The sequence below is a fragment of the Phocoena phocoena genome, chromosome 6 (genome assembly GCF_963924675.1).
Source record: "Phocoena phocoena chromosome 6, mPhoPho1.1, whole genome shotgun sequence".
Lineage (NCBI taxonomy): Eukaryota > Metazoa > Chordata > Mammalia > Artiodactyla > Phocoenidae > Phocoena > Phocoena phocoena.
The window spans coordinates 110,737,621-110,762,849 of NC_089224.1; the positions used below are offsets into that span (position 1 = coordinate 110,737,621).

Consider the following 25,229-nt stretch of genomic DNA (forward strand, 5'->3'; position numbering starts at 1 on the left):
AATGTTTCACTAATCCATGCTCTAATGGGATTCTTCTCTACCTCTTTTGGCCTAATAATCTAAGCAGCCAAGGTCTCCAATAGGTTAGATATTGGCAGGATTTAATGTCATAATAAACTATGGTTAACATAGGGTACTGGGAAAAATGGGTCCAAATCAATGTGATTATTGCCAATGAGCTGGCTAGTACGAAAAAATAACCACAGACTTACACTGTGGCTACATCCCTAGCAATGGTGGCGATCTTCCTCAGTGTTGAGGCCTCATGAGTAACAATGATGACCTCAACCTTGGAAGAATACCAAGCGATAGCCGTGGGGTAGGGGTGGGGGCAGGGCGTGGGAGGGCTCCTTTTCCTCCTGGCACTCCTCACTGGTCCTAGAAACACTGAGTGTGAAATGCCCCTGAACCAAGGTGCCACTAGGCCTCCACTGCTCTGACACAGCCCAGAGCAACTCACCTGTGCTGAATTCGAGGGTCGCTCTGCACCAGGGGTAAGATGGCCTCCAGCACCTTGCTGGCAGACCCTGGAAGCATCTCCAGTACCTTCTTATCAATAGCCATTTTGTCCACAATGGTCTTAAAGTAGCGCAAGGCACTGACAACCTCCTTCTCTTTCTCTTCCAGCCAGCTCAGGTTCTGAAAGGAAACGTTAAGAGTAAGGAGGGAGGAGAGAGATTAAAGGGAGCAATTTTAAAATAAATAAAATAAAATTTCCTGCAAACTAGTTTGAGATTGACACCAATGGAAAAGGCTTCTTGCCGCAGAAAGCAAGCCAAATTGTTTTTCTAAGGATTGCAATCAGGATACAGAGGCTAGACTTGAAGGAAGAAGAAGGGGCTGACTGAGAAAGGTTGTTTAGATATTCCTAATTCCCTCCCCGGACAGAGACTGATTTGCCCTGGGGTCTCCGCCTCAATCACACTGAGATATCACCACTAAACTCAGTCAGTGTAGTGAGGACTAATTTGCTGATGGCTGCAGGATGCTTACAGAACCAACAGTTAAGTCCCAACGTGTGTATCTATCCAGTAAGTCAAATCAAGGCCTTTCAAGGTCCTAGGGGCTGTGTAAGACTGGTCAGAGGCATTAGTGCTCAAAATCCACTCTCCCAGGACTCCTCACTAGATTCCCACATTTGACCAGAGACGCAGCCCCTCTCAATGAAATGATATGGCTCTCCCAAAGGACCTGGAAACCCTAGGGTTAGAAGGGGCGGGACGTGCTGGGGTGAAAAGGTGAAGAAGCTGGACAGATGGCAACGATTCAATCACTACTCCTGCAGCATATGTGCTAACAGCACACAGGGTCCCTCTGCCCCTGAGGAAAGCCCACCTAGGAGGAAAATAAAACACAGAGTCCTGTACTTCCCAGCACTCACATAACCACACCCAAATCTTTTCTCCTTGACTGTGGGATACCTTGAATGCACAGACAGTGGATAAACACACCCCTCTGGTTTCTTTCTCCAACCTCTCCTTATACTGACCCTAATGTCAACAACCCAGGTCCCAGCTGGCTGGCAGGGAAAGGGAGATCAAGAATAATCTATAAAATGGATAAATCCAAAAATGGATAATCTACTCAAGTAGAATTGATTACACGTCCAGGGCAAATTAAGAGTGGTACGTATGAGGAAAACTGCCACCTGTGGGCTCTTTGAGGTCCAGAGAATATTCAAATAAAAACTACTGAGAACAAGAAGATAATTTCTAGAAAAAGTAGATTTAAAACTATATAAGGGCTTCCCTGGTGGCGCAGAGGTTGAGAGTCCGCCTGCCGATGCAGGGGACACGGGTTCGTGCCCCGGTCCGGGAGGATCCCACGTGCCGCGGAGCGGCTGGGCCCGTGAGCCATGGCCGCTGAGCCTGTGCGTCCGGAGCCTTTGCCCCTCAACGGGAGAGGCCACACAGTGAGAGGCCCGCGTACCGCAAAAAAAACAAACCAACTATATAAATATATAAAAAAGTGATACACAATGAAAAGTGATTATGATTCTGAATACCAGCTCTTTTAAAATCATGAGGAATGTCATTTTAAATAAAAAATTTCAACAGTGGATTTTATGGGAATATCAAAGGAAAAATATATAAATGGAATCAAGAAGTAATTAGCTCCTTTCGTCAGACAACTTTCAAAAACCCGATCTGATCTGTCTCAATGGGGGCACTTCCCAAGAGGTACCCTGTAGACCACCATGATATATTTCTCCAAGGGAGGAAAAAGACACCCCTTCTCCATCTCCATCACTGTGGCCTCTTTGCTGTCACTTATTTTTCTCTTCTCACTACCTGACACGTTTATTTACTGTGTGTTTCCAAGAGCCAGGCACTTACTTCTCCATCTCGTGGCCCAGAGCGCTCTGCTTCGCCATGGCCTACACAGGGCTGAGAGGAACCTCAGTATGAAGGAACTCATGGTGCCTTGCAGACATCAAATGTGACCAAAACCACTCTGGCCAGTTGAGCAAGAGGACTCTGGCTACGACACTGCCATCTCAGCACATCAGGACGTGCAAGGAGCCAGCAGTGACAAAACGTGGGGGGGAAGCAGGAAACGTTTTAAGAAAATGTGTCACGAGGTTTGCTAGGGAGAAAGGGACTAATCTGGAGATGGGAGCCGTCCAAAAGCGGCAAGGCACTTCACAGAAAAAAAGAGAACTCTCCTGTCATTTGCAGAGAGATCAAATGAGCCACTGAAGAGCGGGGCTGCCCTGGGCTCCTAATAAAGGAGCCGACAACCTAGCAGAGTCAGGTTTCATCCATTAACTCTCCAGCAAATTCCACTCCCAGAATTAATGGCCTCTGAACGCTGTGCATTCCCCTAGCCCATCAGCTGTTAAACTATGGCTTCTCGCAAAACACAGCCAGCAGTCGGAAGAGTTTATAATGAGACACCCAGACCGAACACCCCCAGGAACAGGGAACCTGAGGCCGAGGCCTCAGAGAGGCAGCTGCATCCACCTGCACACCAGCTCCTGCGTCAGGGGTTAGATGCCACCACTGGTGCAGACAAACCTGGAAACTACATGAGGCCAGCGGTGCTGGGGAAGGGCCTCGACCCAAAGGCACTGCTGGGCTTCAGGCTCCTCATCTGCGAAACGGGGAGAAAAACGCCTGCCCTGGGTGCTCTAAACAGGTTCGTGCGGGGGGCTGGGTGAGAATGCATATGGAAGCACTTCATAAAATTAAGGGAGAAAGAGATTTTGATTAAGAAAACTTGGGCCAGAGCCCACGCTCTCTGTATACTGGGAAGAGCGAAAGCTTGTGCACATGGTCAAGGTGAGGAGTAAGTAAGACGGCGCGTGAAATCACCCAGGATAGGGCCCGGGCAAAGAGAGACCTGTGGTAAGTTGTAGATGGATCCAAATCTATTTCTGTCTACCTGAGTTGCAATTTCCCATGTAATAACCTGGGGAAAATGAGAATATATATGGAAATACTAAGTCGTAAGACAGCTAGTAAGTGATAATTAAGGATGATGGCAAATGACAGAGTCGGCTAAGTTCACACACCCTGGCAGATTCCCCAACACTTCCTGTTCTGACTGTGGGCCTCCACCATGGGTTTATACTCACTTTGTCTCATGCAGGTGGCCTGGGGCAGAGCACAGTAATTCAACCCTTCTTAAAGGGCAATGACCAGAAACCAGGGTAACACTCTTCCCTGGGTGAAGATCACATCTATAGCTCCTTCCCAGAGAACAGTTTCTCAGCCATGGCACTGACATTTTAGGACAGAAAATCCTTTGTTGGGGTGTGGGGGGAGGCAGGGTTGCTGTGCTCTGTATTGTATGATGTTTACCAGCATCCCTGGCCTCCAGCCAACAGATGCCAGTAGCACCTGCTTCAATCTCCTAGTTGTGACAACCAAAAATGTCTCCAGACATTGCCAAATGTCCCCTGGAGTTTGCAGAAACCCCCACTAAGGAAAGGGTACTTGAGCATCAAATTTCCCCTATGACCTCTCTTGGAGTGATGAAGAAAGGGGGAAAAAATTCCAAGAAGTGAGCGGCTGAAAGAGTTTCTTATCAGAGTTCACTAGCAAAACACAGTGGTTAGTAAATCATTTTACTCCGGGCTGCCTGGACTAGTGTCAGATGACAAGTGACACTCTTCCTGGCATTTAATATAAAACCCAGTTCCAAGGGGTTGCTAAACAGATTGCAATAAAAAATAATTGTGGTACAGACCAAATCTTCCACTTTATTACTCTTCTTCAATCTGGAATTTAGATCAATCTGGCAAACACCATATATTTCATTCTTGCTCTCTATAGCCTCTTTTCCTTAACAGATGGGGCAGGAAAAACGATTATTCAACAAAGACTTTGGACTTAAAACCTATTTTCTCCACTTTTAACTAGACTTTTAAGATATTCTGCTGGTCAACATAAAAACAAAAGTAGATACACTGTAAAATTCAAGAGTTATGTGTTTATATAACAGGGTAGTGTTTGCTAGTGGCATTAAATTGACAGCTGTGACAACAGTTCTACAAACTACACTGTGGACAGTCACTGAAGGGTTCAGAATCTACTTATCTACGAGGCTTGTCTTTATCTTACACTGCTGAGTTTAATTTTGTTTTTATGTTCAGTTACGTGTGGGAGCTAACATTACATTTCTTAGATACTAAAAAATAAACTGACTTTCATAAAGAGTAACTGTAGCATCGAGAGAGTTTCGACTTGATGTCAGATGGCCTGTGTTCAAATCTCAGCATCACTACTCTTTGTGTGACTCTGCGCAAACGTTTAATATCTCCATACTCCCAGCTTCCTTTTCTGCAAGGTAAGTTTCCACCTTCCAGGGTTATAATGAGAATTAAGTGAGAGAACGAGTGTAAAGCACATAACATGGGGCTAAAAAAAGGCTTGGTACGTGTTAGCGGCACAAAAGGTGTCCCTGGCTCTGAGAGCGCTGGTTCCGCACAGTATCATCACACTCACGAGTCTCGGGAGACAGTTAACAGAGTACCTTACACTTCAGATGCCCTTCCTTTTCACAACTATCCAGATCATCTTAGCAACTCAAGGAAAGAACAGCTGGTCTTAAGAGATGAGACTCACCCGCTTCCCCCGAACCCGTTGGACCCAAGCAGCACACCCAAACCAATCCCAAAAATCCCAGAGCTTTCGCCATGGAGTACTGAGCTCTCTCCAAAGGCCATGGGGGCTTGGATAAACTCTTACATTTATCCAAGGCTCCTTGGACTGTTTCCTGAACAATTAAGCCCACAGTTGCCACCCAGCTGAACACAATGATATTGCAATAGATTTTTTTTCCATCCCCAAAACCATGGGCCAGGATTCTGCAGTAGAGGGCAAGGCAAACCCAATTGTTCTTAACATCACACTGACCTTCTGCCTTTGAGACCTGGAAGCCACAGCACTGGTGGACATAAATTCTACTGCCTGCTGCTCCAGATCCAAGGGGATAGGGTAGCCCTCTGGTAGAAATCTGTCTGTTGCCTCCTGGAAGAGAGGAAACCTGGATTCCTACAGAGCTTGAAATGGCCGTTTTAGGCTGAAGGGAAGGGTTGATGAAAACCAACAGCTGTTCCAACACATCTGGCTTGACTGGCCCTGCTGAGGTTACTGGTGTTTGAGGACATCTTTGGCTGGGTTTCAAGGGTTTAGCAAGTTTCAGAGCATGGGCCCTAAAGCCGAATGATGGATGTTCTGGACATCACGAATATGTGTGTGTGCGTGCGTGTGTGTGTGTGTGTGTGTCTGTGTGTGTGTGTGTGTGTGTCTGTGTGTGTCTGTGTGTGAGAGAGAGAGTACGTGTGGGCAACGTGGGCCTCTCTGGGGCACAGAGGCAGCATCCTGGAGTGTGAACATGACGAGCTGAGCTGTTTTAAATGCCCAGAGGATGACACAGCTGGAAAAGAACTGCTCTAGCCAACCAAGCTTGACTGATTAACAGGAGAAACACTCAACCATCCTAAAGGTTCATATTCCACAGGGACAATGAAAGCTCCGCCTGGAGCCGTGGAATGCTACGGAATAGCTGTTCTGTACTGAAAGTTCCATCCCCAGGGGATAAACTTAAAAAACAGCACAAACTCATTGCTCAAAGCAGGTGAAGGCCAGGAGAAACACCTAGAGAGTCAGCTTACTTTGTTCACAGGCTTCTCTGGAATCTTCACAGACACCTCAGCTGGTTTTCCCTTCTTTGATGGCGTTCTCTTGATTTTGGGTGAGTGGAATTTGTCCATCAGCTTCATGGTGAAGGAGGAGAGATGAGAACGCTGAGAGTCTGAAAACAAAGAAGGTAATGATTTTTAGAGGTACAGTGGGAAGAAGCTGTGGTTCTTTGACCTTTTGTGGAAATGATCACCGTCCTCAAACAAATCTTTCTCCCTAGCTGTTCAGGGTTACAAAGAAAAGGAAATATGGATCCATTAACCATTTCTGCTTGCATGTTTCAATTTTTGCAATTTCCATCTAGTCTGGGTTGAAAGCAGTCAAAATGGCTTTGGAAAATGAACGTGAAAATACTTCCAAGTGTCCTTATAGAGTTCGTCTGATGATCTAACCAATGTCCAAGGGAACCAGCTAAGATGAAAGAATACCAAAGTAGAATCACAGAAGTGCCGAATGTAAGAACTGGAAAGGAAGGGCCCTTCTGAATCAAACTTCTCGTTTTCTGGTTTAGGGAACTGCAACAAGTGACATGGGTAAGGCCTCAGAGCTGGCAGTGGAGACTGAAACAGAACTAAGGTGTTTGAAACCCTCGGGGACACAGTGAAAGACTAAGTGTTTTCTCGCCAAGATCAGGAACAAGATGAGGGTGTCCGTTCTTACTACTGTCATTCAATTTTGTACTCTCTTACTCCAATAAAAGCCATCCAGATTGGAAAGGAAGATATAAAACTATCTCTATTTGTAGATGACATAATCTTGTATATGAAAAATCCCAAGCAATCCACTAAGAAACTACTAGTACTAATAAACAAATTTAGTGGGCTCACAGGATACAAGATGATATACAAAATCACATGCAAGATCATATACAAAAATCAGTATTTCAGGGCTTCCCTGGTGGCGCAGTGGTTGGGAGTCTGCCTGCCGATGCAGGGGACACGGGTTCGTGCCCCGGTCCGGGAGGATCCCACATGCCGCGGAGCGGCTGGGCCCGTGAGCCATGGCCGCTGGACCTGCGTGTCCAGAGCCTGTGCTCCGCAACGGGAGAGGCCACAACAGTGAGAGGCCCGCGTACCGCAAAAAAAAAAAAAAAAAAAAAAAAAAAAAAAAAAATCAGTATTTCTATACATTAGCAAGGAACATATAAAAAACGAATGGCTAAAAAGCTTCCATTCACAATCATCAAAAAGAATAAAATACTTAGGCATAAAATTACACTTAAGTGAAGTACTGATATGCTATACCGTGGATGAATCTTGAAAACATTATGCTAAGTGAAAGAGGCCAGTCACAAAGACCACACAGTGTATGACTCCATATATCTGAAATGTCCAGAACAGGCAAATCTATAGAGATAGAAAGTAGATTAATGGTTGCCTAAGACTGAAGAGAGTGGAGAGGGACGCAGAGGGGCTGCTAGTGAGTAAGAGGTTTCTTTTGGTGGGGGATTAAAAGTGTTCTAAAATTAGCATCTGGTGACCATTATACAACCCAGTGAATTACTATAAAAAAAAACTTGAATTCTACACTTTAAAGGAGTCATGTTATGTGAATTATATCTCAATGAAGCTGTTAAAAAAAACTAACCCAGTGAGCAGCCTTCCTTCATTTACCACCCGCCATTTACCACAGCACTTTCTAGTGTTTGAAACCATCTTATTGAATTATTTATTTATGTGTTTATCTCCTCACAAGAATGCAAACTCGCTGAAGGCTGTACCTGCCTTGTTCAAGCCTGCATCTCCAGTGCTAACATGGTACCTGGCCCATAGAAGATGCTCAGGAAACATTAATTCAACAAATGAACAAACCAACCAACGAAAAAATACCCCACGAGGGCTTCCCTGGTGGTGCAGTCGTTAAGAATCCGCCCGCCAATGCAGGGGACACGGGTTCGAGCCCCGGTCCGGGAAGATCCCACATGCTGCGGAGCAACTAAGCCCATGCGCCACAACTACTGAGCCTGCACTCTAAAGCCCTCGAGCCACAACTACTGAAGCCTGTGTGCCACAACTACTGAAGCCCACGCACCTAGAGCCCGCGCTCCACAACAAGAGAAGCCACCGCAATGAGAAGCCTGGGCACCACAACGAAGAGTAGCCCCTGCTTGCTGCAAAAGAGAAAGCCCACGTGCAGCAACAAGGACCCAATGGAGCCAAAAAAAAAAAAAACCCACAAAAAGGACTGCTTCTTTAGGCAATGTCAGAAATTCACAGGAAATACTTGAAATTGATTGAAAATTAGGGAGAACGTGATCCTATGCAACGGAAAAAGAAGTATCTGTATTTTTTTTTTTTTGGCTGCATTGGGTCTTTGTTGCTGCGCGCAGGCTTTCTCTAGTTGTGGTGAGCGGGGCCTACTCTTCATTGTTGTGCGCGGGCTTCTCATCGCAGTAGCTTCTCTTGTGGAGCGTGGGCTCTAGGTGTGTGGGCTTCAGCAGTTGCAGCACGCGGGCTTCAGGAGTTGCAGTGCGTGGGCTCAGTAGTTGTGGAGTGTGGGCTCAGCAGTTGTGGCTCACGGGCTTAGCTGCTCCGCGATATGTGGATCTTCCCAGACCAGGGCTCAAACCCATGTTCCCTGCATTGGCAGGCAGATTCTTAACTACTGCACCACCAGGGAAGTCCCCTATCTGTATTTTTAAAATAAAAAATACACTCCCTTTCAATTTTCCCAGCAATTAAGTATGAAAAAACCAAAAAACAAAAAACCTTCCAAATAAATGACACAGCACCTTGTATTATAGGTATGTCACTGTGTCTACTAGTGTTGCATATGACTTAATAGGGCCAAAGTTCAATTCTTTTGTCAAAGACCTTCCAGGTGGCAGGCAGGATCAGATAAACGATCTGCCCTTTGCAATTATCTAGGAACCCACTGCACTCTGGACCAAAGAGAAAAAGCCAGGGCCTGACCTTCGTTCACAAGTGGAGTCAAACCAAACACAGCTTCACAGCTGTCTGTCTGCTGGCCAGAACTGCAGAAAGCCCTTCTTAGAGCCCCAGTGTGGACACAAATCCACAGGAAGCTCATGCACCTCTCTCCTCACCTGGAACGGCTCAACGCAGGGTCGGAGGGGCTCTCAGCACCAGTCCTCAAACGCTGTATCACCCCTGGGATTCAAAGCAGGTAAACTGGGATGGTGTGATTGCTCCAGCTCCCCTCTTCCCCTTCCCCACCCAAGCAGGGTGGGCCCCATGTACAGTTCATACTTCCTTCTTTATACTTTGAAATGATGTGACCAGTCTAATAATTCATGTGGTAGTTAAGAGGGTGAGCTTTGCAGTCAGTCTGTTTGAGTTAACAGACTTCAGCGGCACCTCTCCAAGTCTTAAGTTTCTTTGTCTGGAAAATGGGGCTGATAACATTGTTCTAGAAACGGCTGATGTGATGTAGGTTAAATGAGATGCGGCTTGTGGGCAGCGTGGTGAGATACTCAGCCATGTGCTGGGCACACAGAGCCTGCTCAACGCAGGGAGCTAATTAACCTAACTATATGATTTGGATGGGGAGCAAGTCTGACCAAACTTTGAATTCTTATTTCCCAACTGCTTACAGATCTGAACCAGGATACTCTGCAGCACTGAACATCTGACCCACGATCCCGAGGAACTGAGGGCCTTACACATGCCCCTCTCCTCTTCCTTTAGTCCTGACCAGAAGTTCATCTGTGTCCCTCTCTGGTGCCTCCTTCCATATTGCCTTTATCGCTGCCCCCATCCTCCTCCTTCGGATGCTGGCCTCAGCATCCCGAAAGTCTCAGCACATCCCTCGCCAGACAGGTTCCCCAAGTCAGATGTTAGGTGTGACTTCCACCCTGGCAAGCTAGACTGAAAGCGGGGCAAGAAAAGGAGACACAAATGGGGAAGTAAAGGCAGGATGCATGATTTCTTTGGTGGTCAAAAATGTTCAGAGACATGGGCTGGGCGAGCCAACTTCCACCTCCTCTGGTCTGCTGCCCCGAGTTGCTATATGGGTAGGCAGGGGGCCGAGGGACTGGCCAGATTCACATCTCTGCCATCATGACCAGGGTGGAACTAGGGTAGGCAAACAAGGTATGGGGGCTCCCCAAAACCCCTGATCATGACCCAGGGGTCAAGTAAGGACACCTCCACCTGAGAGCAAACAGAGCCCAGGAAGTATATCACAACATACTCTCTCAACCTCTGCTTTGCCAAGCACAGCCTGAGACTCTGGTCAGTCTTGGCGCACAGCTGGGAATCCACATCAGCATTTAAAGAAAGTGTTATATCCACCCATAAATCTCTCTCCTTGAAGTATTTAACAGCCTCAAAACAGCCAGCTCTAGCACAAGATGTGATACGTCAAGTGGAGGAAGCGGGTTCTTTGTAACGACAGCCAGCCTCCTCAAGCCTGGAAATCAAGGGCAGCACTAACTAGGGAAGATTTTGACTTGGAGGCTGCTTGTCACCTTTTCCTTGAAACAACAGCTCAGCAACACAGATTGCAACACAGGTTTCAGGAGACTTGCAAGGTCACTCAAACTACGTGTTTCAGTGCTGATAAAGCACTATAATGACCAGTGACAGCAGAGTGGAAGGAAGCAAAGGTGGGGTAACCTTGCCAACAGTACCCCCCACACACACTTCCTGCCCCTCTTGTCACATTCCTCATGTGTATCAATCATCTTGGGTAGAGGGCAATGCTAAAGAGATGCTCTCACACTACTACAGAGTTTCAGGTGACTTTAATGACCACTCTCTGACTTTTCACTTGGGAAGTTGTAAATGTATGTGTTTAGATATTTTCTAGTACTGAAATTAAAACAAAATTTGGAAAGATTTCATACATACACATGTACAACTTACAGAAAATTCATCAAATCCATGCCTCCACCAACCCAGACTATCAGAGAGAAGCGTGAGCAATGACGGAATATCTGCACTCTCCAACGTGACAGTCACCGGACTATTAAGCACTTGAAATGTGCCTAGTGTGACCGAGAAACTGAGTTTTTATTGGAATGTAATTAAACAGCCACACGAGACTGGTGGCTGCCATACCGGACAGCACGGCTCCAGAAGCAGAACATTAGCAATCTCACCGCTGCCACCACATGCTCCGTCATAATCATATCTTTCTTCCCGACGATGGGTAACCGTGGTTTTGATTTTTGTGCTTATCCATCCCTTATTTTTTAGAAAATTTTATTATTTATTTATTGATTTATGGTTGCGATGGGTCTTCGTCGATGCGCAGGGGCTTTCTCTAGTTACAGCGAGCAGGGGCTACCCTTTGTTGTGGTGCACAGGCTTCTCATTGCAGTGGCTTCTCGTTACAGAGCACGGGCTTTAGGTGCGCAGGCTTCAGTAGTTATGGCTCGTGGGCTCTAGAGCGCAGGCTCAGTAGTTGTGGCACGTGGGCTCAGTAGTTGTGGCTCACGGGCTGTAGAGCGCGGGCTCAGTAGTTGTGGCACACGGGCTCAGTAGTTGTGGTGCACGGGCTCAGTAGTTGTGGTGCACAGGCTCTAGAGCGTGGGCTCAGTAGTTGTGGCACATGGGCTCAGTAGTTGTGGCTCATGGGCTGTAGAGCGCAGGCTCAGGAGTTGTGGCTCATGGGCTGTAGAGCGCAGGCTCAGGAGTTGTGGTTCACGGGCTCTAGAGCGCAGGCTCAGTAGTTGTGGCTCACGGGCTCTAGAGCAGGGGTTCAGCAGTTGTGGCACGCAGGCTAAGTAGTCGTGGTGCGTGGGCTTAGTTGCTACGCGGCATGTGGGATCTTCCCGGACCAGGGCTTGAACCCGTGTCCCCGCGTTGGCAGTCGGATTCTTAACCACTGTGCCACCAGGGGTCCCTCATCCCTTATGTTTTGTCACAGTTTATATCTGTAAGTACAGTTTAACGTACAGGTTTGTGAAGTTAACGTAAATGGTATTTCATTGTAAATATTCCTATGTTCTTGCTTTTTCACTTAGTCGTAGGTCTGACGTTTGGCCAGGTGAAGTGTATATAAGTGCTTTTGTTTTCAGTTCTGTGAAGTTCCACATATAGCAGTTTTACTTACCCCCTCCCTGCCAGTGAATACTGGGTCATTTTCAGCGTTTTTGCTTTTATAAACAACACGGCAATGGACCTTCTCATACTTGCCTTCTGGAGCACATGCAAGAGCTTTCTGTGACTAGAACCGCTGGGCTGCAGAGTACACACCACATCTCATTCCATGGATGTTGCCAGATGACTCTCCAAAGGGTCTGTGCCACTCTGCAGCCCCAAGGGCAAGGTTGAGTCCCAGCTGCTCTCCCAACACCAGACTTGCACACTTTTCGATAGGGCCATACCTAAACAAAGGAAACAAAAGCCCTCCTTCCCATGGAGATGCTTTAAATTGGTGTATCTTACTGTGTTCTAGCAAATCTGCCAGAACAACTTCAAAGCTCATGGATAGAACTTAAGAAAAACCCTTAACCACCACTTAGTACGGCATTTATACCAAGGAGGGTCTGGAACTCCCAATGACCAATCTGCTAGTCATTTCTGCCAGAGGAGGAAAGCTTACATGACCTCACAATCAATTTCTGTAGAAATGGCTGCGACGTTACTAAGAGCAGCACTCTCCCAGGCAACCATCACAGGCTGCAGACAGGCTGTCAGATGAACGTCCTTCTCTACCCAGGGGGAGAGAGAACGGGCTGGAGGAGAGGCACGTAGCCTGCTCACAAAATCATGTCTGAAGCAAAACCAAAAACACACCAAAGCCAAACCAGTTTCTTCCAAGTAGTCTGCCAGGTGTTCAGTATTTCATTATTAAATTTTCAATTTGCCCCTTGGCCAGGCTTAACAACGATCTCTGCTTGGTGCTGACAAATGTACACATCAAGTGGCCTTTCAGACGTCATTTGTAGCAGCAGCTGGGATCCCAACTTAGCAGTGCTTTCTGTCAGGGCTTAATTTCGCCTCGGATGGGAGGAGTCTCTACGTATCAACCATACAAGGGACCACAAAGTCAGGGTTGGGGTGGATAACACTTTGAGACAGTTCCTTGGGAGACACGGTGGCTGCTCATCCTCTGTACCGACGGCGTGCAGGGCGCAGAGCTGGGCACTGGAAGGATGCCCGCTCATCCGCGCACGAGTTCTGGTTGCACACTTCTGCTTCCTTCATCCACACCATTTCCCAAATGTGTTAAAAGGACAACTAGAGTGGAGAAGTGACACGAGGACATTAGGAAGAACTATTTTAAACATAAGGACTTCAGATTTTTAAAGGTGTGTTTGCTTATCTAGAATCGTACAGACTGTGATGTAAAGACAAAGACAGCGCGAGAGTGAGTGGGTCGCGGGCACGGCAGGCGGCCCGCGGGCTCTGGAAGCAGGCAGTAGGTGTTCTCACTTCCGCGTGGCCTCTCTGAGCTGAAGGTGCCTCGCCTGTGGAGCAAGCATAACCACAGGACCGACCTGCCTGGGTGGTTGTTGCGAGGGTTAAGTGTGAACCTGCATGTGAAGCATTTCGCAAAGGACCCGATATACAGCAAAGGCTCAGTGCACGGCACCCGTTACCGTTACGGGATAACACCGCCAAGCCTCTGCCAACACTCAGTATGGCAAAGGCTAAAAATAATCCCAGCCTAGTAGAGCGCAAAGTAACCTGATGCTTCATTTCTTCCAACAACTTCCATATTAAAAGACCCTCTTTCTTACTTAATATAGAACTATCCGTGTTAGGGAAAACGGGGAAAATAATTTCTCTGGTTCTGCAACACCAAAGGCTCTTCTGACATGAAAATCTGTTCATGTCACCCATTGGCTCAGGAAGTCGACTGATGGCTATGATGCTGCTGTGGGTGCTGATGGAAATATTAAGCATATCCTGTTTTCTTTTTTCAGTAACAAAAGTAAAACAACCTCATTATAAAAATCCAAGCACTGTGAAAATATATAATCTAGAAAGTGAAAATCCCTCATAACTCCACGTATGGCAGAGCTGAAATATCTCCCTGACTTGCTTTTTCCAACTGAGCGATATGCTGTGGGCATTTTCCCATATGAATAATGTTCTGCTGGAAGGCCAACCACACGCAGGCCACCAGCCTCCTGACTGATGGTTCCGGTTCCCAGCCCTCGCCCTTCAAACAACAGCACATGGAAGAACCCCCTCGGGCTTAGCCCTCTGAGCACCTGCCTGAGATAGGCTCCTAGAAATGGAACTGTTAGGCCAAAGGCCATAAGCACTGAAAACCTGCTAAGAGACCACGCAGCTGCCTCGAGCTGGAGGCAGGCCAGCAGGGACTGTGCCGAAGAGTGAGACTCGGGGCGCAAGCAGAAGAGGTGGGGTGCAGGAAAGAGACCAGGCCTGGGGGCCCCTGCCACCTACAGAAGAACCCAGGCTTCACTGTGGATCTGGGCTCAACTCCGACAGAGCTACCAGTTTTGCTTTACTTGCATAACAGGTAAGGATTAAAAGCAGATTCAGAATTGAACAGACACTTCACAAAAGATGAAATCCAAATGGCCAATAAACAGACGACAAGGTGCTCAGTTCTATTTGTCATCAGGAAACAATAAATTAAAACCATGAAGCAATACTACGACACACACACACCAGAATGGATAAAAAGAAAAGAGAGGAAATACTAAGCACTGGTGAGGACGAAGAGGTATGGGCACCCTCCCTCCATTGCTGCGGAGGGCAAGGCAGGACGAGAGCTGAGCACACGCTTCCTGGAGGCCCAGGATTAAATCTTACTCATTTTGGAATCCGGCACGTAGCCCCGAAATCGGCACACAGTGAAAATAAATAAATGATTGTTAGTAAACACAAAGACAAAAGAATCAATGAATGAATTCTGCAACAACTAACAACTACCATATTCAACCAATACCAGAGAGTAATATCTGATTAGTGATGTAGACAGGACGGTTTATACTGATTTTTAATACAATTCTCTAAGGAATGCCAACACGTGAGTCAGAGACAACTCAATCAAGAACTTTCTCTGCTGTGGTGGTTCAGTTTGGGTCATCTGGGTTAAGAGAATGTTGTTCAAGCCACTTCCAGGGAGAAGACAAGAGAGAAACCATACCTTTCCCTCTCTCCATCTAGGTCTCCAGAGGACAATGGACTCCCTGGGCCAGTACTATCTAATAGAAATACAACAAGAGCCACATATGATTTTAAACTAACCTAAATTATCCATAATATTATAATTTCAATATGCAATTAAATAAAAACCATCAACAAGACATTTTACTCTTCTTCTTCTTTCATGCTAAGTCTTCAGAATCCAGTCTCCAGCTGGACCAGACACATTTCCAGCACTGCTGCAGCTCAAGGTCCTGGGTGTGGCTGGCCCTCCGCGCCCCTGTGAGGAAGGCTGGTCCACTAGTCTCTTGAAAGAAAGCACCTTGGGCTGGTTGGATGCCAGTGCTTCTGGACTGTGCCGCTGAGGTCTTGAAGGGTGCTTTGCCTCCCCCGGAAAGGCAGACAGTGTGCAGCTGCAGAAGGGCCCACCACAGGGGGACCCCTCACCCCCAGGCTGGGCTTCAGGGCAGCACGTGAGTTCCAGGCTCTGAGGCCCTCCACTAACCACTGCCTACGTGGAGGTACTGCAGGATCTCATTCTACCCACCACGTGGTACAGGGACAGAGAGTGAGGAAACTTGCTGTGCAAGGCGGGAGGTGTAGGGCAAAGGAGGTAGACTTTGTTTGAACAGAAGGAATTTCTGACAATCATCGCTTCCCAACGATGCAAACCGATTTTCTTCGGCAGCAGGGACCAAGGGCATTCATGCTGGCAGTGACATCATGTCGTCTGCTATGATTTGGGGGCAGAAGGAGTGACACTGACCTCCACACATGGCCAAGGACAGCCCTGTGAACTCATTCCCACCCCACCTGCAGCTCTAAGTGAAACACTCTCAATGTGTGTCACTCTGAGTAAGTTGCCCACTGGGGCCTCACTTTTCTCATTTATAAAATGGGAATAATGATCCTTACCTCACCTCATGGTGCTGTTATAAGGATGTAATAAAGTACACCATGTAAAGTCACTTAGCATAGTACTGGCACTTCGTAAACATTAAATAAATGTTATCTGCTGTTACCCAAATGTTCTGAGATAACTGTCACCATTCTGAATGGGCAATTATTATTTTTTAACACTGTAGAATTTTTAAATAGAGGAGATAATTCATTGAGCCGATGCTCTTATGATTTGAGCATTTTTCTACATGTGTATTTTACTTTAATTTTAAAAAAGTTGTAGTAAAAAAAAAGAAAGGTAGAGCAGAGACGAGAGGAGCTGGACTCTTGGTGATATTGTCTGGGCTGTTAGATACAGTTTTACTTGTCTGAGGCTCAACTGCCTCTCAACTTCCAGCAACTTGGAAAAAAAAGAAAAGAAAAGAGTAGAAAAAGAGGAGAATCCAGGAAACTAAAGTACCCTGTAGGATTTAAATAGAAGCCCAGCCTCCGCCAGGTAAACTTCTGATGTGAACAAAGCCTGGAGATGACTTCCTGGGGAGCCTCCCACCCCTACCTGTCAGAGAGGGCACTAAACAAATTTTTCCCAACACTTACTCCTATTATAAAAAATTCGTCAAATAACGAACAGATATCCCATGAGATGAAAGGGGACCCTCTGGGATTGAGAGCTGCTTCCCTCCTGGAGCCCAATCAAGTGGCTAAATCAGCAACTTGTGTGTTTAAACACCCTATTGGAAGCCAGGCCCTGCCCAGGGCCATGCTCACATCAACACTGGACGGGAAGGATTCTTAGCACCCTTTGGCAAATGAGGAAACCAAGTCACAGGGGCCTAATCCCCCACCTCCCACCCTCAGAACACGCAGACACTCATCACAGACAAGGCAACTGTAGCCCTAACACGTGCTATGAACCACTCAAGGTCAGCCTGTCCCCAGGGTGGCCTACTCCCAAGGAAGGATTTTTTTTCTATGACTGTTTGGAATTGACCCAGAGATTCTTAAGGGCACAGGCTTCACAGACTTCCAGAGATGTAAATTAGTCATTTCTCCAGAGTGTTATTTCTAGAGACGAGAGAGGAGAGAGAGAGGGAGAGAGATCAGTTTATTCCACGTAAACATACCAACACGCTGGGCAGAGAGCAGGCAGGGCCGAGGCACGTCACACCATCAGGAGCCCAGCTACAGCAGGAAGCAGGTCCACCCTGACCTCTGTCCTTTAGACGCAGCTGTCTGAAGCAGCCTCTGTCCCTCAAAGGAACTTGGATGTTAGGACCGGTGCCCGTTCCTCAAAGGCAGCTGAAGCCTACTGTGTAGCACGGTGTCACCCGCCCAGCAGCCCGAGGTGGGGGCAGGAAGTCGTGTCTGTGAGGCGCCAGGCCCAGCACGGGGCACCGCAGCACCACGGCTGCAGCAGACGGCGGCTCCATGCACTTCAGCTGCTCTAGGCCCAGCTAAGGGACCCCCGAGAACTCATGATTTGTCAGGCCACCCTCTGGGCTTCCAGAGGAAAAACAACATGTGCATTTGTCAGTGAGCACATGTTCACTTGTTTATTTCCCAGGCAACAGGAGAAGGAGCTGGGAGTCACAACCCCAGCAGTTAGGGACACTGCTGGGATTTCTCGCTGGGCAAAGTTCGAAGAAAGAGAAGGGACAAGGGTCACCTGTAAACTCCCCTCCCTTCCCTATCACCTCAGAGAAACAGGGTGCATCAGATAATGCAAGGCAGGCACAAACGGCGCCCTCATTCATCTACTCACTCATTCATTCCATACATATTGATATGCCAAGCATTTGCAAAGTGCTGGTGTCAGAAAAAGGAGCAGGACACAGCTCCTCCCTCCAAGGAGCCCCTAATCTTGTGGGGGAGACCCAGGAAAATCCTCAGTCCTAATGCAGCAAGGACTCCTGGGATGCAGACGTGCAGAGTAAAGGCAGGACCCTTCCAGCTGCTCACAGCCCGCTCAGGAGGAGGGCGGCTCCTGGTACCAGTGGAAGCGCCCTAGAACCCAGGGCTTCGAGTGAAAACCCAGCCTGCTCCCCAGGGCAGGAAAAAGGGCTGAGACTACAGGCTTTGGACGTTTCACATGGGGACCAATGAAAAACATCAGAGTCGGCAAACAGGAGCTGGTTTGGAAAAGGCTGCAAAAAACTCTGAAGGCCACAGAGGAATCTGAAAATGACCACTTCTCCAAAGACGCACTTCCGGCTTCCCAGGCATGGGGGTGGGGGTGGGAGGGGGCAGGTATGCAGGAGAGGCAGCCTTTGCTCTCACCCAAGCAGAGGCAGCGCATTTTCTCCGGAGCAAAACGAGCGAAGGCTACTCGGCTGCTCCTTGACAGACCCTGCCCCTCTGCTCCTGTGACTCAAATACATCTGCGGCCAGGGCTCTGTTCTCACAAGAACGTCTTATCATGTCGGTTCATACACGCATGGGGTAAAAAACAAACCCCACTCCGCTCTATACATTCAGAATCAAGCGCTGATCAATCCCAGTCTCTCCGGGGTAAGGACCAAGGTGGTCCTGGTTGCCCTGCTTCAGAGGCCCCACTCCCCACCAGGTGCCAAGTGAGCAGTGGGCTCTCAGCTTCCATGAAGTGTGGGAACTTGAAAGGATCTGAGTCTACTGACAGCGGAAGCCGAGGCCCTGGGAACTGATTTCCCGCCAGCCTAGGACCCAGGCCTCCTGAACAAAGCCGGTCCAGGGCTCCCTCCTCAGTAATGGTTGAGAAGTATTAACCAGCTTCCAGTCATTTTTCTTCCTCATGGGACAACTTCAGCATAGTAAGTAAAAATGCAAAGAAGACAGAACGTGAGACAGCCGCTCCAGTGCTGGGGACACCCACCTACTCTCTGCTCATGAATTACTTCAGCCACAGATGGTCTAACCGCCCACCAGAGGCTCTGAGCGGCCTCGAAAATCTGACGTCAGGCTGGTTTAGTTAAAGCCAGAATTTCATTAGCTTACAGCCTGAAATCCAATCCAATTTGTTTCCAGTCAGATGTATGGGCCCCCTGTGTACAAGGTACTGCAGACACCACGTGAAGCCGACAACAGCAACACAGCAATCGCTGGGTCCACTGCTTGGAGGGAGTGCCCAGCACCACCCAGGCACTCTATGGGTCTGTCTCAGCTAATCCTCACAGTGACTCTCCAGGGCAGGAAAACTGAGGCTGAGGAACAAGGGACAGACTGGATCTGAACCCGGTGCAGCTTCACACACCAGGCACGCAGTCTCCAAACTTAGTAGAGAGAGAAGGGAGTTAAGTACCCTAAAGATGGCTCAAATGAAGCAGAGTACAGGTTCAGAGGAAGGAGGGCTCGTGTGCCCCACTCATAACAATCCAGTGCCCATGGGTGCGGGGCTGCGAGCACCACTGCCCTGCCCCCACCCCAGCCGACTCAGATGCACATCTCAGTGTGGGCTCCTCTTCCTCTTTTTTAAGCCGGAGCCCAGCGAATACGCCGTGTATTAGATGTGTTCACAGCTCTGATCACCAAGGAAGCAAGTCACCACAAGAGTAGAAGAAAAGACTTTCAGGCCAGTACTGCTTGTAAAAGTGAATCACACCCTTCTGGAAAAGTCCAAGACCAAGACGGCTCACTCACAGCATCACATCAAAGATGTGGCCACCTCCTGGCCATGCTAGCACCTGGGCTAAAAATACCCTCAGTGATGAAATCTCAGGCACAGTCTCTTAGCCTAAGGGAGAGAGGCCAAAGTTACACACACTGAGTCTTTCAATTTGGGAGGTGGGATTACGGATGGAACCGAGACACTATTTTTAAACAACAGGTCGCTGAAGAATACGTATTTTAGTGCCTGCTGGAGTTGCCAACATTTGGCTAGAAAGCATTGGAAAGGGGATTTTCTGAAGTCAAAAAGGCCTCTCAGTTCTCAAGGAATTTATACCTTTACAGTCTGTCATAAATAACAAGTGGCCTCACAATATGTATTTCTAAAAGACCGTTCCTCAGGGGCGGCCAGCCCCCTTCCTGGATCTTGGACTCAGCCAAACAACATTCCTCTCTCTCTTGTTCAGAACGATCCAAAAACCTACCCCACCCCAGTGAGTGCCTTTAGTAAAAATCCAATTGCCTCATTCTAGAATCCTCAGAGCAGGAAACAGTGTGCATTTTTTGAGAAGACATCTCATTTTCCCTTGTTCTCCCTCAGCAGCCGTATCCTTTAAGTGTCCTAGAATTGAAGTTCTTTTTAAAGGACCAAATCTTTGCACAGGAGGCGGCTTCCTGCCCATTGTCTAAAGGCCTCCATCTCGGCAAGCCAAGGAGGAAGAACACGCACAGGCCACGTGGCGAGGGGAAGGCAGAGACATGTCTTCTCAAAGTCGGCTGTCTGCGTTCAGAATTCACTTTTCCAGTGGAACATTATTAAAAACCGAGCTCAGGCCCTGGCCACGGGGTACAACGTGGCTCCTTCCACCAGCCAGATGCTAAGCATTTGGAACCACAGAGGGTCCGTGGCTGAACAGGAATGTAGGCCCTGCCCTCAAGTGGTTTATCAGCTAACACGGAAGTAAAGCTGTACACCCAGGGCTCCAAAACACAGCAGAGCGAGACAGCTGCTGAAGAATTAAAGGGTTTACTTCCTGACATAGCCACAAAACGTTCATGAAGGAAGCCCTGGAGTTTTAAGCCAAGCAGACACTGCAGAATCCAGCTGTGAAAAATGCAAAGGGATGAGGGTTGACTTGGGTGAAAAGGCATCCTTGAGAGACGAAGCTGAGTGGGCCTTGGCTACACAGTGCGGGGCAGATGTGTGGTCTGCTCTTCCTGCTAACGTTTACTGCAAGTCACGACCCACTAGTAGGTCCCCAAATCAATTTCCTGGATCAAAACATGAAACAGAATACAAAATATCAGAGGGCACTGCAGATAGTAAGGCTAAATATTTCATGAAACTTATTTCACTTACGACCAACTTGACACGCTAAAGACCCTTCTCCGTGGGGAGCACGGGGTAGAGAAACCCTCTCACTAGGACAAAGAGGAGCCACAGGTCAGGGGTCCTGTAGGGCAATCAAGACTGCAAATCTAGTCCGTGCCCGAAGTCACCAGGACACTGGTTGAGCTTCCTGACCTGGGTCTGGAACTAAGAACCATGCACAGGTGTAGCGCCAACAGGTGGGTCATTTCTAAGTGGAGGCTTACCAGTAGCTTTCCAACCTTTTCTGACCACGGTAAGAAATGTATTTTATTTTGCAATCAAGTACGCGAAGTATATCAAAAATCTACAGGTTTTAAATTCTCTTTCACTTTTTAATCCACTGAGTCGATTCTAAGACCAAACAGTGTTTTAGTCCCTCCCCGGACGGTGAGTAAGGAGCAGTGGGAGGAACTGTGCGGCCGGCGGTGGCATCACCGTGACCTGCAGCTGCTCAGAGTGCTGGCTCTCCACCCAACCTGGACCTAACGAATGGAGGTCTATGCGGAAGGGACCCCGGAACTGGGGCTTTAACTAGTCCTCCAGGTAACTCTGCAGCACACTCACGTTTGAGAAGCACTGTTTTGGAAGACAAAGATCTGGGGGAAAGCAGTCAAACGGATAAGAAACTCCAAATCTTGGGCCAAAGAGGGGGACGGGCTGACTGCAAGCCCAGCAGAGCCAAGTGCACACACGAAGTGATAGGCAGGCAGATCCTGACTCTGACAGAAGGGGAGGGTCTCCTCTCAGATCAGAACATTCCTCAGGATAAGCCCCTCCTGATGGGGAGACGGATTTGTAAACGCTGTACCTAGAACAGACCTGCATTAGCACAGCCAGGGGACCTGGGGGAAAGGGGTGACCACCAGTCTCAGCTGACAAATTCCAACCAGCCACCCCAAGCAAGACTCTTTAGCTACAAGGCTCAGAGCACAAGTAAGACGATAAATAAAACAGGGCCTACCGTGTGCAGAGCTCTCGGGACACATGTTTCACGCGGAACTGGTGACTGAAGTGATCAACCACTGCTCTTCCTTCTGCTTAGTGCCATGCTCACTGACACCTGGCATCTGCTTTGTGCTAGAAAAATCTGTGATTTCTGCCCTCAAGTAATTGTTCTAAGACAGTGATTCTCAAGGGTAGAGAGGTGGTTAATGACAAGGTTTGGGTCTAAAAAAGCATAAACAAGACACCTATACAACACATTCACATTTGCAGTCAGAAGAAAGCAAACCTGGACAAGATAGACAGAAGCTGAAAGGGGAAGGGCTGAGGTGTCCGAACGACCACAGTTAGGACTGGGGGGGGGGGGTGAGAGGCCACCACACTGACCCCAACCATGAATGAACTGTTTCCTCCATGGAAAATGAAGTATCTTTAAAGTCCTTTAAGTATCTTTAAAATTCAAGCACATTCTAAGATGAAAACCACATTTCACATTCGAGATGGGAAATCTTATATTTCCTAAAGAGGAAAACAAAATCAACTGGGAAGGAAAGGAATTTGCCCAGGACCCAGACTCCCCAAGCACAGGTCCCCCCAGATGTGACAGCTAGCAGTACGTTCCTGTCACCCAGTCTGCGTGGGGTCTACAAAGACCCCTTCCTTGGAGGAGAGGGTATGGCAGAAGAAAGTCTGGTGGTATTCAACCAAAGTTTCCAAGAGCCACCAAGCGGCCATAGAGAAAAACATGTCACTTCATTTCTTCCAGGAAGCGTGGGCCCATCATGTACTTATCATGACTTAAATCTGCTAAAAGATAGTTTTTGTTCTGCGACTGGTGTCCGCCAGCCACTGGTGTCCTCAGAACTAAGGGTACCTTAATAATAAAATACTCAGCTTCCAAAAAGCTCATGGATATGTTTGAAAAATGCATGAAAATCAGTGGATTGGATCTGTAAATGGGTCTACGTTCTGCAGAAAGCTTGGCACATTTTTTTAAGGCCACCTTTTCAAACATTTTTGGTTCGAACTTTCTTTACAAACTGAAACATCACCACAGAGCAGGGATCAAAATAGATTTAGTTTCTTTGTAATAATATTTCTGTATTCTTTGTGGTAGAGGTTGAGAGTAGTGTTTTTATTTTCAATTCTATTTATTTGCTTGTTTGTTTTTGGCTGCATTGCGTCTTCATTGCTGTGCACAGGCTTTCTCCAGTTGCAGCGAGCAGGGGCTACTCTTTGTTGCAGTGTGCAGGCTTATTATTGTGGTGTCTTCTCTTGTTGCGGTACACAGGCTCTAGGCGTGCGGGCTCAGTAGTTGTGGCTCTCGGGCTCTAGAGCGCAGGCTCAGTAGCCGTGGCAGACAGGCTTAGCTGCTCCACGGCACGTGAGATCTTCCCGGTCTAGGGCTCAAATCCACGTCCCCTGCATTGGCACGCAGATTTTTAACCATTGCGCCAACAGGGAAGCCCCAAAACTCAGGTTCTTGATGTCTCACTGCAAAAAGAATCCAGTGAGAGACAAAGTGATAGGTAAGAAGAGGATTTATTTAGAGAGAAACACACTCTACAGAGTGTGGGCCATCTCAGAAGGCAAGAGAGGTGAGAGTAGCGTTTTTAAATTTTTCACCAAAACAAAAATATTAGCACACAACTGTGTGTCCTGAAGCTTGGTTAAAGTCCGTCTGTACGGGGTTCCCCCACTTTATCTTCAACATTCATTTCTGAGGCGATGAACCAAAACCAACCACGGAGAAGCCAGTTCTGAAACAGGCAGCCTCTTCTATCCAGTCTCATGGAGCACTGTTTGGCTTTAAAATTCTGATCTCCTACTTAAAGAAGTCAGCCTCATAAAACTCAGCTCACACTTCTGTGCTATACAACTGGCCCTGGGCCAATTCCCCAAAGCATGAGAGGTCCCACTCTGGGCCTCTCCCCAGGCACCAAGAAATCTAGAGCTCCACACTTGGTTCAGGAAAAAACTTTTCTCCTGCGTGATTTCCCTCTTCCAGGGCTATAGCTACGCGTGGCCCATGGCACTTACGTAACTCTGCTGGCTTGGGCGTGGCAGGAGCTTGGAGAGGTGTAAACTGACCGGCATCCGTCTGGTGAATGTAAATGTCCCCTGACGTTGCCCCACCTGTTCCATAAGGCCCCAAGCTGAAGAGAGTGCCCTGTAAGCAAAGTCCAACCCAAGCTGGCTGCCTGCCAAGGAAGATCCTCTGTCACATTCCCCTCACTCCTCCTCAGAGGAGAAGGAACCCTGTGGAGATGGATGACTGTGTGAGGTTAACATAGCACTTTTCAAACCCCTAAGTACTCAGTGCCCAGGATGCAGCAGTGAGTCAGACAGACATGGCACCAATACTTAAAAGGAACAGGGAAGGAAGACCTGAAACACACCATTGCAAGCATGACAACTGCTACAAAAGGGGGGCCAAAGCCCACTAACCAAATCGGGGGAGGGTGGTGAGTGCCTGAACCTTGGCCTGGGTTTCCCCAGAGGCAGGCTGAGACAGGGTTCAGGTGCAAGTCGCTTATGTGGGAGGTGCTGGCAGGGGAGCGGGGCAGAAGACAGGGAAGGAAAGGCAGCCACTAAAAGGCGCACTTTAAAGCCCTCTTTCACGGTGGGCAACCACACGCAGCCCTGCAAGGAGGCCGGTTTAAACTGAAGCCTGAAAGATTCACAGCGGTTGGCCAGATTTTCATTTTCTTTCTGGTGGGGCTAGAGGAGTGGACTGCGGAAAAGTGTTCCTGGCAGAGGGAAGGGCAGGTTTAGAAGGCCAGGGTCAGCAGGGTCAAGGTGAATCAGGAGACCTGACAGAAGGTCAGTATGGCGGCCGAGGCCGGGGAGCGGGGCCCTGATGGACTAGGGAGCCTGAAGCCCCTGAGGGTGCTGGGAAGTGCGTTTTACAGCGGGTGACGTAGCACAGGGTCCAGCATGTGCTTTCTTCACTTGCTACAGAAATCTAAATATGGTCCCCAACAGGGTGAGAAGCCAGCCACTCTGAAGCCATCTTCCTTTCAACAAGGAGATTCATTACCAATGTACTGGTGGTCTTGCTGTTTAGACAAAGTGAATTCCCCCAACCCTGTCTTAACGCAAATTGCCATAAGGCAAAATCCAAGTGTGCAGGCACACCTGTCTTGTCCTTAGGCCAGCAGAGACCACAGGAAGAGTGGCAATGTTAGCCATGTATTGCCTATAACGCAACCTGTTCCACATCACATTCTCCTTAAAACAGCCCATAATTTATTG

At 48.0% G+C, this 25,229-nt stretch overlaps 1 protein-coding gene across 5 annotated transcripts in view; it reads right to left on the reverse strand.

The window, feature by feature from the left end:
• RAPGEF1 (Rap guanine nucleotide exchange factor 1) overlaps positions 1–25,229 on the reverse strand; it is a 139,420-nt gene that overhangs the window by 62,264 nt on the left and 51,927 nt on the right. For 3 of the 5 annotated variants that reach the window (XM_065878424.1, XM_065878421.1, XM_065878423.1), the window contains exons 2-4: positions 6,122–6,261; positions 5,361–5,474; positions 461–639 (exon numbers count right to left, since the gene is read on the reverse strand). In XM_065878424.1, the coding sequence (XP_065734496.1) occupies positions 461–639; positions 5,361–5,474; positions 6,122–6,261 (433 nt within the window). The remainder of the gene's footprint in view (positions 1–460; positions 640–5,360; positions 5,475–6,121; positions 6,262–25,229) is intronic. The other 2 variants (XM_065878425.1, XM_065878422.1) reach the window with 1 other exon arrangement.